General features: G+C 40.8%; 1 protein-coding gene across 8 annotated transcripts in view; it reads right to left on the reverse strand.

Moving 5' to 3' along the window:
- Nucleotides 1–13,977, reverse strand: part of UNC5D (unc-5 netrin receptor D) — a 697,582-nt gene that overhangs the window by 270,928 nt on the left and 412,677 nt on the right. For all 8 annotated transcript variants that reach the window (XM_075555759.1, XM_075555757.1, XM_075555758.1 and 5 more), the window contains exon 4: nucleotides 12,307–12,410. In XM_075555759.1, the coding sequence (XP_075411874.1) occupies nucleotides 12,307–12,410 (104 nt within the window). The remainder of the gene's footprint in view (nucleotides 1–12,306; nucleotides 12,411–13,977) is intronic.

The raw sequence follows: 13,977 nt of genomic DNA on the forward strand, positions 1-13,977 counted from the left end.
AGATCACCTCTTTCCCCCTTCCTCACTTTTGTTTCTCACTTTTGAAGTGCTTGGTGACTCTATCACACAGAAAATATATTCGCCACTCAGCTTCGGAACCTACACTTCTTATATTCCACTCCAATGGCCACTCAATGACAACCTGGTTTGGGTACTGACAATGGGAAGGGCGAGCCTTCTCCTTAGCCATACTGCATTGACTACGGTTCTTGACCTTATTGAGTTTTCCAATTCCAGCAAAGGCTTGACTTCTTGGGAAGATCAAACAAGAATAATGCCTTGGCATGTAATGGTTCCAGGCTAGAAACTGTCGGTTTGCTTAGCTTTGGGGCCTTAATTCTTGAAGACATTGAATTATTTTGAGTAGGCTGTTTACCTTGATGTGAGCAGAATTAGCCTTAGCCACTAAGCCTTTATGGCAGGTTTTATTGTCCAAAGCAAATATAACCTGTTAAGATTTACCGGCTTTATTAACAGCAATAACCATTTTACAGCCAACATCAGTAAATCAGGATTTATTGAGAACTCTACAATTTTAATCTGTGGAAAACCATTAAAATGTCGGTTTTTCATTGGACATAATTTCCAACTTTTATGAAAGATAGATTTTCCATTTAATTGGGAAGCATAAAAAAGTGCAGGGTGGGATAATGAATTGTCTTAAAAAGAACAAATTAGTTTCAGCTAAACAAGTGTCAAACACTGAAGTTGCTATCTTTAGTTGAAATTTTCCCAAGGTTAAGGTTAAAAGTAAATATAGTGACGAGCCTATTCTAATACCGCCATGCTAGTGGATGAGACCATGGAGTTTAAAATAGCTTGAGATATGGAATCACACTTGAAGTGTTTGGGGAAAAGTGTATGCGACCTCTTATTTTACCAAACCAGTGTTTAAAGAGTTTGTTGGGAATACACGTACTTATATAACATTTTTCAAAAGATGGCTTTAGTAACAATAATAGCATTCAAAAGACTCCTCAGCAGTGATAAATAAGATGGACAAAACATTTACGGCCCTCCGCCTCTATCACTAAGCATGTATTGCCTTTGTGTCATAAGCCGTAAGAGGTGAAATAATATGTTTTGGTGTGTTTGTCCTTTGATGGGCTTAAACGGAAAGACAAGAGACAGTTGCTGGAAGAGAGAGAAATCAGGGGAAGCACATAGTGAGGTGGGCTGGTCTTAGCAGCCTCTTCCTTCTTCTTAAGGCTGCAGACAAGTTAATTATTGCAAGAACGATTTTTTCAGTTTCAATCTAATTCCCAGACTATTTGATGGGTGGGGTTGGGGAGGAGGGCATCCTTCCCTGAGAGTCAAATCAGGAAGTTTTAAAAAAGAGAAAGAGATGGAAAACCTTCCATGCACAAGAATTAGAGACTTAGCATGATGAAAATGTCAACACTATACACGATTTTGCAAGAGTAGCAGCAAGAACCATGAGCTGTTACATTGGGATGTTTGCTTGTCTTTATATAGGAAGAGGCATGTATGTAAATTACATTGGGCAAATCTGCTACAAAAGTTGTCCGTAAAGTATAGAACACAAAAATGTCACTCTGAGGACTAAGGTATGCCTGTTCTACACCATGGTATTTTCAAGTACATGTGAAAGTTAGACAATATATAAGAAGACTGAGGAAGAATTATGATGTTGGATTATATCTTTAAATTATGTTGGTGAAGAACATATAATAAACTACCAGAAAAATAAACTAATCTGTCTTGGCAGAAGTGAAGCCATAACGTTCCTCATTGGTTTAGTGTTGTTGTTTTGTTTTGTTTTCATTTGTTGCTTTGTTTTGCTCTGTCTTGTTTTTGTGCATATTATTATCTCTGCAGGTCTATCTAGATAAGACAGGCGGGATAAACAATCTGGAGGAGAATACAACGGGACCGACTGTTCCAGGGGGACATGGAAGTAATGTTAACCAAGTCAGGGGAAAGGGAAAAACAAGTGATCTAAATTGGTGGTGAGGAGGGTATAAGAGGCCTGGTATGGCTTGAGCAAGGGCAATGTAACTGAGAAGAATTACTGAAATGCAAATGAAGGCTGAGCATGATAGTGGGACAAGAGGAAAATAAAAGGAAATAGAGGAAAGAACTAGGAGGCAAAGGGCATTTATAGAGGTCTAAATAAAGGCACGTGCATATGTAAATATATGTATATATGATGACAGAGAAGTAGATCTATGTGCATATAATTTATAGGTTTAGTATTAAGGTAGCAAATGGACATTAGGCCTATACTCAAGTACTCCCTCAATGCAAGAACACTTTGTTCTATTAAACTGGCATTCCATGTTGCTCATCTTCCTGACATAATCACTGAAGACAAATGGGTGCATAAGTAAATGTGGTGAAGAAAGCCGATGGTGCCTGACTATCAAAAGATATAGCAGCTGGGGTCTTAAAGGCTTGAACATAAACAAGTGGCTATCTAGCTCAGAAGCAACAAAGCCCACATGGTAGAAGGATACCAGCCTGTATGATCATGAGTTATCGATGGGATCAAGAATCAGGCATCAAAGCACCAAAAATCGTATCATAGTGAATGAGGGGGAGTGCTGAGTAGGGACCCAAAGCCCATCTGTAGGCAACTGGACATCCCCTTACAGAAGGGTCATGGGGAAGAGATGGGTCAGTCAGGGTGCAATGTAGCAACGATGAAACATACAACTCTCCTCTAGTTCCTAAATGTTTCCTCCTCCCTCACTATCATGATCCCAATTCTACCTTAGAAATCTGGGTACACCAGAGGATGTACACTGGTACAAATAGGAACTGGAAACACAGGGAATCCAGGACAGATGATTCCTTCAGGACCAGTGGTGAGAGTGGCAATACCAAGAAGCTGGAGGAAAGGTTGGGTAGAAAGGGGAAACCAATCAAAAGGATCTACATATAACCTCCAAACTGGGGGATGGGAAACAGAAAAGTGGGTGAAGTGAGACATTGGACAGTATACAATATGACAAAATAATAAATTATAAATTATCGAGGGTTCGTGAGGGAGGGGGAATGAGGAGCTGATACCAAGGGCTCAAGTAGAATGAAAATGTTTTGAGAATGATGATGGCAACAAATGTGCAAATGTGCTTGACACAATGGATGGATGTATGGATTGTGATAAGAGTTGTATGAGCCCCCAATAAAATGATTTTTAAAAGAAGAAGAAGAGAAGCGTCAAGGTTGCGAAACTTTGTTTGATGTACTTTGGGTATGTAATCAAGGGGGATCAATCCCTGGAGAAAGACATCATGCACAGTAGAGGAGCAGCAAAATAAAAGACAGACCTTTAATACGATTAATGAGATTAATTGACACAATGGCTTCAGCAATGGGTTCGCACATAGCAACGAGTAGGAGTGTAATGCAGAATGTGGCGTGCTTTATTCTCTTGTGCACAGTGTTTGCTATCAGTCAGAATCAACTCACCGCCTAAGAACATGTGGCTGTATATATGTACAAATATAAGTGTATTAGTAGGAATATGAATACACAAATTTGCATGTGCTGCCCATATACAAATTTGTGGGTGTATAAAACAAGGCACAGAGGGGTACAATCACCAATATTGCCAGTGTAGAACCAAACACCTTGCAATCCTGGTTTACTGTGTTTGAAGGCTTGTGATCATGATCATCATTCTGTTAGCAGTCAATGGTTACCCGGTGCATCTCCATGGTTCTTAGGGACACTCATTAAAAAGAAAAAGAAGAAAAGAAAAAATACTTAAGCTATTACAGAAAGTTTGAGCTTTAAAATTAGATTGGCCTGGAAATGAGTCTACCTTTAGTGATTTTAGCTCTCTGAGAGCTTGGGCATAATTCTATAAGATGGGGATGATAACATCTATTGCTTCCTAGCATTTTGTAATATTTATGTACAAATTAAATGAAATGGCATAGAGAAAAACCACTTAACCCAGTGCCCGGTACAAGGGGGCATTCCAGAGTGGTAGCTTTTTCTAGTAGCATTATGGTGTCGTAACTTGCCACTGTTAGCAATAACTCATGAAGAATAAAACATTGCCTGGTCCTGCACAAGCCTCATAATTGTTGGCAAGCTTGAGCTATGGTTGCAGCTATTGTGCAATCCCATCTCATAGAGAGTGCCTGTGTTTGCACTGACCCTCTGCTTCAGCAAGCATAATGCCTTTTCTGTGAGTTACTTCCCACGAGAGTTTTCTCTTTCTAAGAGAATTCAGTTGTATCCATCTTACAGAAAAAAAGAAGCAGCACTAGTGGCAGAGTGGTTACCTGATGGACTGCTAATTTCAAGGTTAGCAGTTCAAAACCACCAGGCACTCCATGGGAGAAAGACATGACTTCCTTTTATCATAAGAGGTACAGGTCTTGAAAACCCAGTGGGGCAGTTCTATCTTGTCATATAAAGTCACTATGATTCCAAATGTATTCACTGAATTTTATTTTATATATAATATAATATTATATATATATATATTAAATCACTGTGCAAAGTAGAAGATTTCTCATTCTACCATGAGCCCTGCCAGCCAATCCTCTTCCAGGTTTGGCCCCATGGGTTTCATTGAAGGTGAACAGGAAGATATTAAAAAGGTACAGTGAAGAGGGTGGAAAGTGGCATGTATAGTTAAAGTCTGGCTGCTAAAATATTTGACAGTGACAATTATATAACTGATCAATACTAAGCACAGTTCTCAATCACTGTCATGGTGACAAGGCCCGAATGGTAAGGGATTCACTGTAGAGTCAGTAACCCCAATAGAGTCAGTAACCCCAATAATAGCCCTGGTAACCAGAACACCAGATGGGAGGCTTTTGCAGACATCTCTACACCGAGAGACCCCAATAACACAATTGTGGTTGATGAAAAGCATATCATTTTTCCTCAAAAATATTTGCTCTTCGCTCCTTCAACTTCCTTGTCTCACTTCATCAAAAACACAGATGTTGCTGGTAACAATTACTGAGTTAGCAATTCACTGTTAAGAGTAAAATAGCCATACACATTTGTGAACAAATAGTATCCAACTCACGACCAAGTGAAATTCTAAAATAATGAAAATGTTTGGAAATGATGATGAATTTCTGCATTAGGCTGATGTTATAAATGTTTTTTAGCATCCTGCAATAGCTAATTTAACCCAAATGGTAGCTGACACACTCTTCAGCTATAATACAAACTGTAGGGAAAAAACTTTTGCCTCCCCTGGCTCAAAATTTCTATTTGAAAACAACCTACAAACCCAGCTGCTCCTTGAATGCACTTTTATTTCATTTCAGATAGCCTGACTGTGAAATTTATTCCTAATGAAATATACATGATTGAAATAAAAGAGTGATATAATATCAAAGGAAGCATAGGGAGTGAATATTACAATGTTACCATTTGGTGGAAGGAAGGTCCCTGGTCCCCCAAAACAAGCACACGCGAACAACCAACCAAAATTTACATGCCTTCTGATGGATGCGTTGCGCCCCTTCCTCCCTTGTCAACAATTCTCCCAAAACACACTCTCACTAAAATTTGCCTGTGAGTGAAGCCTTTTCAAATCTCTTCCCATTGCTGTTATAGCAGAAAAGAGCTATCAGTAGCATGTGAAGAAAATGGACTGCAATAATCAGCAGAGGTAATTTGTTTCCTGAGTAGGTGGTTGAAAATGTGAAGGTTCCAGGGTATGCAAAAGGCTAAGGGCTGAAGATTTAGCCTAAGATCAAAACTTTCCCATGTGGTAGAACACATAGGGAGCTGCTGAATTCCTCCAGAGTAGCCCTTTCTGTGAAGAAGGACTGGGTTCCCCCACTTCCAAGGAAGAAACCCCTGAAAACCTTATGCATAGCTTCCAAATATTTTCAAATCCCAAAAGCTTAAACAAGGGAAGCAGAACATAGTTGGACATACTGCAGGCATACGGGCCACTCGGATCAGAGGGCTCTCTCTCACAATGTGACAGAAGAGAAGATGGTTTCTTGGAGGGCAGTCTACCATGGTGATGTGATTCCAGGAAACCCCTTGCTGATGAGGAACAAGTCAAGATAAAGAGAAATAGCTGCCAAATTTTTCTGATTGGTACTTGGAGTGTGCAAAGTGTGAATTTTGGGAAGTTGGAAGTGGTCACAAATGAAATTGAATGCATGAAGATTAATATCCTAGTCATTAGTGAGCTGAAATGGATTGGTATTGACCATTTTGAATCAGAAAATCATATTTACTACTCTGGAAATAACACAAGCAAGAGAAAGGGTAAGTGTGGTGTTACATAATCTGTTGTCAATTTGAGGTCACAGTTTTATGACCTCATTTTAAGGTGCTAAGGAGATAAACAGCTCGTTGGAGGTAGGATACATGTTGACTCCCTGGGAGACATTGCAGCTGACACCACACATGGTGCTATGCTGGTGCCCTGAGCAGGAGGAGCCACGTAGAGGCCACTACCAGGGCTGAGGTGCTTACAGTGCCACTGGATCCACAAGACTTCCCACCCACTGGCCTGTGATCTTCCTGCATTCAGCATCATTGCATGTGTTTATTGAGTCTGAAGAGGACTTCATAGATTGGTATCGGACATGTGGACTAATATCAAATTTAAGGGTTTGATCTGGACTGGCCTGGGAAGTTTTCTTCATGTACAATTGCTCTTTATATAAAGCTCTTTCGTATACACGAGTCTCTCTGGATTTGTTTCTCTAGTCCACCCAGAAAACACAGTGAGGAATTCACTGTCAGAAAGAATTTTGCTAAGTCCCTCATGAAGTACAATGCAAACTGTGATCAGATTATATCTATCCACCATAAAGGAAATCCAATCAATACAACTACTAAAATTTATGAACAAACCACAAAAGCTAGTGAGGAAGAAATTAAAGAATTTTACCAATGACTTCAGTCAGAAATTGAGCAAACAAGCAATCAAGATGCATTAATAGTTATGGGTGATAAGAAGATTAAAGTTGAAAAAAAGGAGCAGTAATTGGAAAATATGGAATCTGTGATAGAAATGGAGCTGGAGAACCAATGATAGAATTTTACAAAATCAACGACTTGTTCATAGCAAACATCCTTTCTCACCACACAAAAGGACTTCTCCAGATGGAATTCACAGAAATCAAATGACTACATCTGTGGGAAGACATGAAACTCAATATCAGCAACTAAAACCAGACCAGGAGCTGACTGTGGAACAGACCATCAATTGGCCATATGTAAATCCATGATTAATTGGAAGAAAATTAAAACACAGGAGCCAATGTATGACCTTTAAGTCTATCCCACCTAAATTCCAAGAACATCCCAAGAACAGATTTGATGTCTTGAACATCATGACAGACAACCTGATAAGCAGTGGGAGGACAAGACCATCATTCCTGATGAAAGAAAAAAGTCATTAAAAAGACTGGAAAGATATAAAAGATAAAATTGGATGTCAGAAGACACTCTGAAACTTGCTCTTAATTGCAGAGTAGCTAAAGCAAATAGAAGAAAGGATGAAGAAAGGAGCTGAATAGGACATTTCAAAGGACAATTCGAGAAGACAAAGCCAAATATTATAAGGAAATGTACCCATACCTGGTATTAGAAAACCCAAAGCAACGAACATGCCTAGCATATCTGAAACTGAATGAACTCAAGAAAAAAAATCAAGCATTGAATTTTGATTCTGAAAGAGTTGCTGTACCAAAAAGAACTAGCCAACAGGCCACTCTTTCAGGAGGTAGCAAACGAGCAAAAAACCCAATGATGCTGAAGGAAGAAGTTCAAACTGCACTGCATACATGAGGCAAAAACAAGACTCCAAGAATTGAAGGAATAACCATTGAAATATTTCAGAAAGCTAAGGAAACACTGGAAGCACTTGCTCTTCTATGTCAGAAATTTTGGAAGACAGCTATTTGGCCAACTGCCTGGAAGAGATCCATACACCTTTCCAAAGAAAGGTGACTCAACAGAATGCTCTAGCTATAGAATAGTATGATTATTATCGCACACAAGTAAAATGTTGCTTAAGACCGTCCAGCAACGGTTTTAGCAGTGCATTGACAAGGAACTGCCAGAAGTTCAGGCTGAATTCAGAAGAGGATGTGGAACAAGGGATATCCCTGCTGATATCAGATGGAAGCAAACAATACCAGAAATATATTTATTTATGTTTCATTGACTATACCAAGACACTCAACTATGTGAATCGTATTAAACTGTAACAATCTTGAGAATGTGAATTCTAGAACACTAAATTGTGCTAATGAAGAATTTGGACACGGACCAAGAGGCAGTTTTGCAAACAGAACAAGGGCACACTGCACAGTTTAAAATCAGGAAAGGTGTGTGACAGGGTTGTATCCTCTCATCATAATTTTTCAGTCTACATGCCAAGCAGAGCATGAAAGCAGCTGGATTATATGAAGAAGAGTGCAGCATCAGGATTGGAGGAAGGCTTCTTAACCTGCACTATGCAGATGACACAACCTTGCTTGCATTAAGTGAGGAGGACTTGAAGCCCTTGATGATGGCGTTCAAGGACTTGAACTTTCAGGATGGATTACAACTGAATGTCAGACCAAAATCTTCCCAACTGGACCAAGAGATCACATCACGGTAAGTGGAGAAAAGGTTCAAGTTGCCAAGGTTTTCTCTTACTTCGATCCACAGTCAGTGCCCATGAAAACAGCAGTCAATCTATCAAAAGATGTATTGAATTAAGTAAGCCTATGGCACAAGACCTCTTTAGAGGACTGTAAAGCAAGGATGTCACTTTGAGGAGAAAGGTATTTTCATTTACCTGATATGCAGGTGAAAGTCGGACATTGAACAGGGAGGTCCATCGAAAATAAATGCGTTCTAATTGTGGCTCTGGAGAGGAACATTGAAAGTACCATAGACTGATAGAAAGAACAAACTGATCTTTATAGGAAAACTAAGGCCAGGGTGTTCCTTAGAGGCAATGATGGCAGGACTTTGGCTTTCATTCTTCGGACACACTGTGAGGAGACACCAGTCTCTGGAGAAAGACATCAGGCTTGGGAATGGGAATGATGTGGCAAAAAAGAGGGCCCTTGACAAGATGGAGTGACACCGTGGCTGCATCAGTGGGCTCAGGCAGAGGAACAAGTGTGAGGATGGCCAGGGCCATGCAGTTGTTTCCCCCTGCTGTCCATAGGGTCGCTAAGGACAGCCTCCATTGCACCTAACCACCCCGATAGCAGCAGTCCTTTCTCCACAGAGATTTCACCCATGACAGCTGAGAAGACTCTCAAAATCCCCTGCGTTCTCTGGAGAGACGCTTTAGCATGTGTGTGTGCTTGTGCACATGTGCACACTTCCATCTCCACTTAGAGAACTCTGATTTTTTCTTTTGGCCATTACTTTACCATTGCATATCCTTTTACCTCTGTGACAGATAGGTTTGTTGTGCCAACATGGCCAACAAGGCGAGTCTCTCCTTTCTGATCTCTTGCTCTTTGATCATCGGACCAGTGTGCGGCTGCTGCCTTGCTTGGTCTGTGCCTCGCTTTGTAAGCTACACTACCTGTGGGAGACCTAACCCATGGACTGTATCCCTGTAATTTGAGGTTCCTTCAAGACCTGCTTTGCCATGCTGATGGAGCATACATCTCTTGAGCTGGGGACTGTTGGACCCTATCATCTGACTGACTGTTGGTGACCTGTGCCCGGATAGCCTGAATTACTCTGCAGAGGACTACCAGCAGCCATCAAGACTTGAAGAACTGTCAGTATATTAGCTGTCTCACAGGAGTGAGTTGCACTGAGCCACTTGTGCTGCTTTATAGATTAATTAACTTTGTTTCTTGTGTTATCTATCCATCTATCTATATAAATATAAATATATAAAATTATTAGTGCCCTGGTTGTGTTTTTCTATAGAACCCTGTCTAACATAACCTCCTTCATTCTTTCTTTTTAATACATAATTTCAAAGAGGCAATTGAGAGAATTTTATTCATTTTCATGCTGGAATCTAGGAAAAAAAAGTTTTATGGACTTACTATTTTTTTTTCTTTTCTGGAATCCGTACTGGTAGAACATCAACTATTGGTCAACCCTATCAGGAATATAAGTTTCCATTCATATTCAATACATATTATTTATTTTTTACTGACAATGGGAAGGACACTATTTTATGTTATGGGCATAGGAAAATGAGCAAAATTACCAAAAAAGCTACTGCTGAGTTCAAACCACTGAACTGCTAATATTCCCATACAGAAAACATACACAGGAACCACAGTATTTAATTCAGTATTAGGGACAAGTAGATAGAGACGCTAGGAAGTATAGATGTGGAATGAGGAACAGACATTTTCAATAGAGTGTCTAGAAAAAAAACTTCCCTGAACAGTGGATGTTTGAACAAGTCCTGAGGGAATAAAGCAGTAATGTAAATAATGGGAAAGACGATTCCCGCCGATAGCCCATCACATGCAAACACCCTGTGGTTAAGAACATGCCTAATAGAGAGAAGCAAAGCATGAAGGGAGAGGTAAAAGCAGGATGATTATGTTGGGCCACGTAAGGTATCAAAAGGACGGTTTTACTCCAAATGCTCTGGGGAGCCCCGTGGAGAACTTGGAATAAAGATGGCCTGGGAATGGACAAGAGACCTTTGGTCGGCAATGGATCGGAGCATCAATTCCTACGTCTCTTCAATAGCTGTGTTCTGTAGTATCTAAGTTCTTACTCGATTATGAAAATTGACATGTAGACATCTAAAAAACTTCAGGTTTCCACAGGTATAAATCTAACAAAAAGCATAGCCTTTTTTGCCACGTCACTCCTCTCTCCTGCTGCCCAGGTGGACAACAGTGGCCCAGCAGACTCAGAAGCACACATGGATGCACCAGGTACTTTTTTCACAAAATGTCACACATACTGAATATTGTGATGCACAAAATCTCAGTCAATTGAATGTTGAGAGACAGGCAGGGATTGTAATGAACTGCTGACACCTCAGTTAGACTCCCAGATGTCACAGATGAGATTGACAAACTCCTGCTCCCTCCCACTCTGCTTTGGAAAGTCCAGCACACTCCTTGTCGGAAACAAGCTGCAAGCACGATAAGATCAAATAACTTCGTGTCCACGTTAAATAAAAGTCTAAAAATAAGCATTTTCCTTTCTAATCATTTCATATCATGCATGGAGCGCTCACTTTCATTTTCAGGTCCATTTGCTTCATTTCGGTGAACCGTTTGCACTTTCAGTGGTTTCTGTCTAAATGTGTAAGTGTGCGCGCTCTTTCCTTCTCCTCTGTTTTCTCTGCTCCTTGGTCTCCCGAGTATAAGATCCTATAGCAAGGTTTACTCAAATAAGAGCATAGGCTCCCGGTTTTGTCCATCAAAGCTCAGCAGTGAATAAATAATCGCACTAAAGATGCCTTCCGAGCTTCCCATGGAAGAGTAACAGCTGGCCTAATTACTGCTAACCCTACGTCAAAATAGAGAGTTCCATGATCACTCTATGAAACTTGTCTTGGCCCTCTCAGTTTTGCTTTATCTGTGCGCTTGCGTTTCTCTCAAGGTCATGCTATCAATGTCATGACCAGTCTATCACCAGCATGCTCTAAGAGATTGAAGGACCCCTTGGGAGAAAGAGGAGGCTTTCTACGCCTGTGACGAGTGAGCGTCCCAATAGGCCACACAGGCAGGGCTGCTCTTCCCTCCCAACTCACCAAGAAACAGAATTGACTTGACGCCAGTGACTGGTTGGATTTGGTTCCTATGAATAGAATGCGTTATCCATGACAATTAGAATAATACGGTAGAAGTGCTAAAAGCCAACAGATGAGCAAAAATCAAACTCCAGATGCTTCGCTGGGAAGGAGGACAAACAGATCTGAGAACTTACATATTCCTAATGCCAGCACAGTGCCTGAAAAACATACTAGCTAATCCGAGAAAATCTGTTAAATGAAGAGTGAATGCAAACTCTAGTGAAACTTAGGACTAAGGACTTCCTTCCCTGTGCACTCATTTATGCGACGATGCTGCCCGTAAAGTGCAGGTGTGACCCATGGGCCACAGCGCACATCAGAGAGCTCCAGGTGCTCCCATCAACAAGATCGGGGGCAATGGAAGCAAGAGTGTGAACAAAGCAGCAGGTGGGACCCTAGTTGCCTTGCTAGCTTTGTTGTTGTTTTCCTTTTTTTTTTCCATTCCCAATTTTGTCACCACCTTTCTTAACCGAGGCCCAGATGGGAAGAAGCCTGATAAAGTCTCTTTGTGACTTTACATTAGACATAGCGGACACCTCCTTCTCCCTTAGGATGCGACGTAGACCATCATGTTTGCTCCCAACGGCTTGTCTTACCTCGGCAGCAGGAACTCCCTCTGGGGGCCGGCAGTGCAGGACAATCATGCCTTCAATGGGAACCTCTCTTCCTTGTGGATCTTGCTCAAAATTTTTCCGTAAATCTGTAAAGAAGTGAGATATATGACACTGGGGCTAGGGCTCGTATTATTGATATTTTCCAATAGAACAAATACAATAAAACAGTGAGCTTAACTCCACAAGCTAGATACATATACTAGGGAAAAAGGGCATTTGTTTTAGGATTCGAGAGTAAAAATGTTAATAATTTTTCCAAATATTCAGAAGCCATTTTGAAGCAAATCTTCTTAGAAAATGATTTCTAATGCTCCAAGTTTACATGCAGCATAAAAGAGCTATTGGGGGACCAGGGGAAAGAAACAGAGAAAAAGAACCTCATCCTTTCATGAGACTTTGCCTGCATTATCAGATTACATCTAATGAAACACTCAGTCTAATAAATTGCCATCCACCGCTCTTATGCTGTTGAGATGCTTCTGCATTGTTCTTGTTGTTATTGTTTTAATGAACTAAAGAATGCATCACTAATCTGTAACCTCTGCCATACCCTTAACCCTCTCGGGGACTCTAGAAGATGATAAGAGTGAGATCACCTATTAGTCTTTTTAGTTGTAACTAGGGAGAATGGGCAACATTCAACCGCAACAAAATCTATAACCTATCCAACCAAACATATCATTAAAAAATGCAATGCCTTTGGTCACACAGCAATGCCGTCTCTCGGTGTAGTGCCCTTCATGGAAGGCTTCGGGCAGCTGGCGAACAAGCTGCACTATTAACCTTTCCCACATGGCCGGGTGAAGCTCGCTGAGGTTAATTGGCTTGCCAGTGGCCACGGAGAGCATCAATGGCAGGCTGAGGAAAAATTCACTCAGCTTCCCCAAGCCCAGTCTCCACTGCTAATCAGCAACACCTCCTTGTCAGGAATAAGGACACGCAGAGACAGTGCAGAAAGAGCTTCATTTGCATTGCTTTCCACTTGAGCATATGCTTCGTTAAAAAAGACGGGGCCCTGGCCTTTGCTTCTTTTGAGGTGTCATGACAACACTCTGATAATTGTACCGTACAAATGCAACCCCTGCTGTCACCTTAAAGCATGGGCTAGTAGAGCCGAGACAGTTGTTTACAAGGTTTCCTCAAGTAAAAGATTTCCGCCTCCCTCCATGACAATGTATTTTTCTTCAAATTGAGTCGCTCAAATTACGGGTTGTAGATTTATTGATTTAATTTTCTTCAGCGCTTACGATAACATGAAATATGTTCCCAGTAAAGAGCAGAGCTCCAGCATCAGTTACATCTTTATAAATTGTATAAATACATTAAACTAGCTTTTAACAAGTCAAAAACTCTCGATGAATAACAAGCACAGAAATACATGCATTCACTTGCTTCTGAATTTTACTCTTAATGTTTTCTCTAACAGAGGCAACCAATGTCTCCTGTCAGCAGTGCTGCACATTCAGAGGTATTCATTAGTAGAGATGAGCTAACAGATCAAAAGGCCTGGCCTAATAGGCAGGTGGCACAGGTCATTTTCTCATTTACGCTGTTGGCCAATGAGCTGTATTAGACATTTGTTCATCGCTTTGGCCTGTAGTCCAGGTGTGGGGAAGGCCATGTAACTGTTGAGGGAACTTGGAAACGTTGAGT

The sequence above is a fragment of the Tenrec ecaudatus genome, chromosome 8 (genome assembly GCF_050624435.1).
Source record: "Tenrec ecaudatus isolate mTenEca1 chromosome 8, mTenEca1.hap1, whole genome shotgun sequence".
Taxonomy (NCBI): domain Eukaryota; kingdom Metazoa; phylum Chordata; class Mammalia; order Afrosoricida; family Tenrecidae; genus Tenrec; species Tenrec ecaudatus.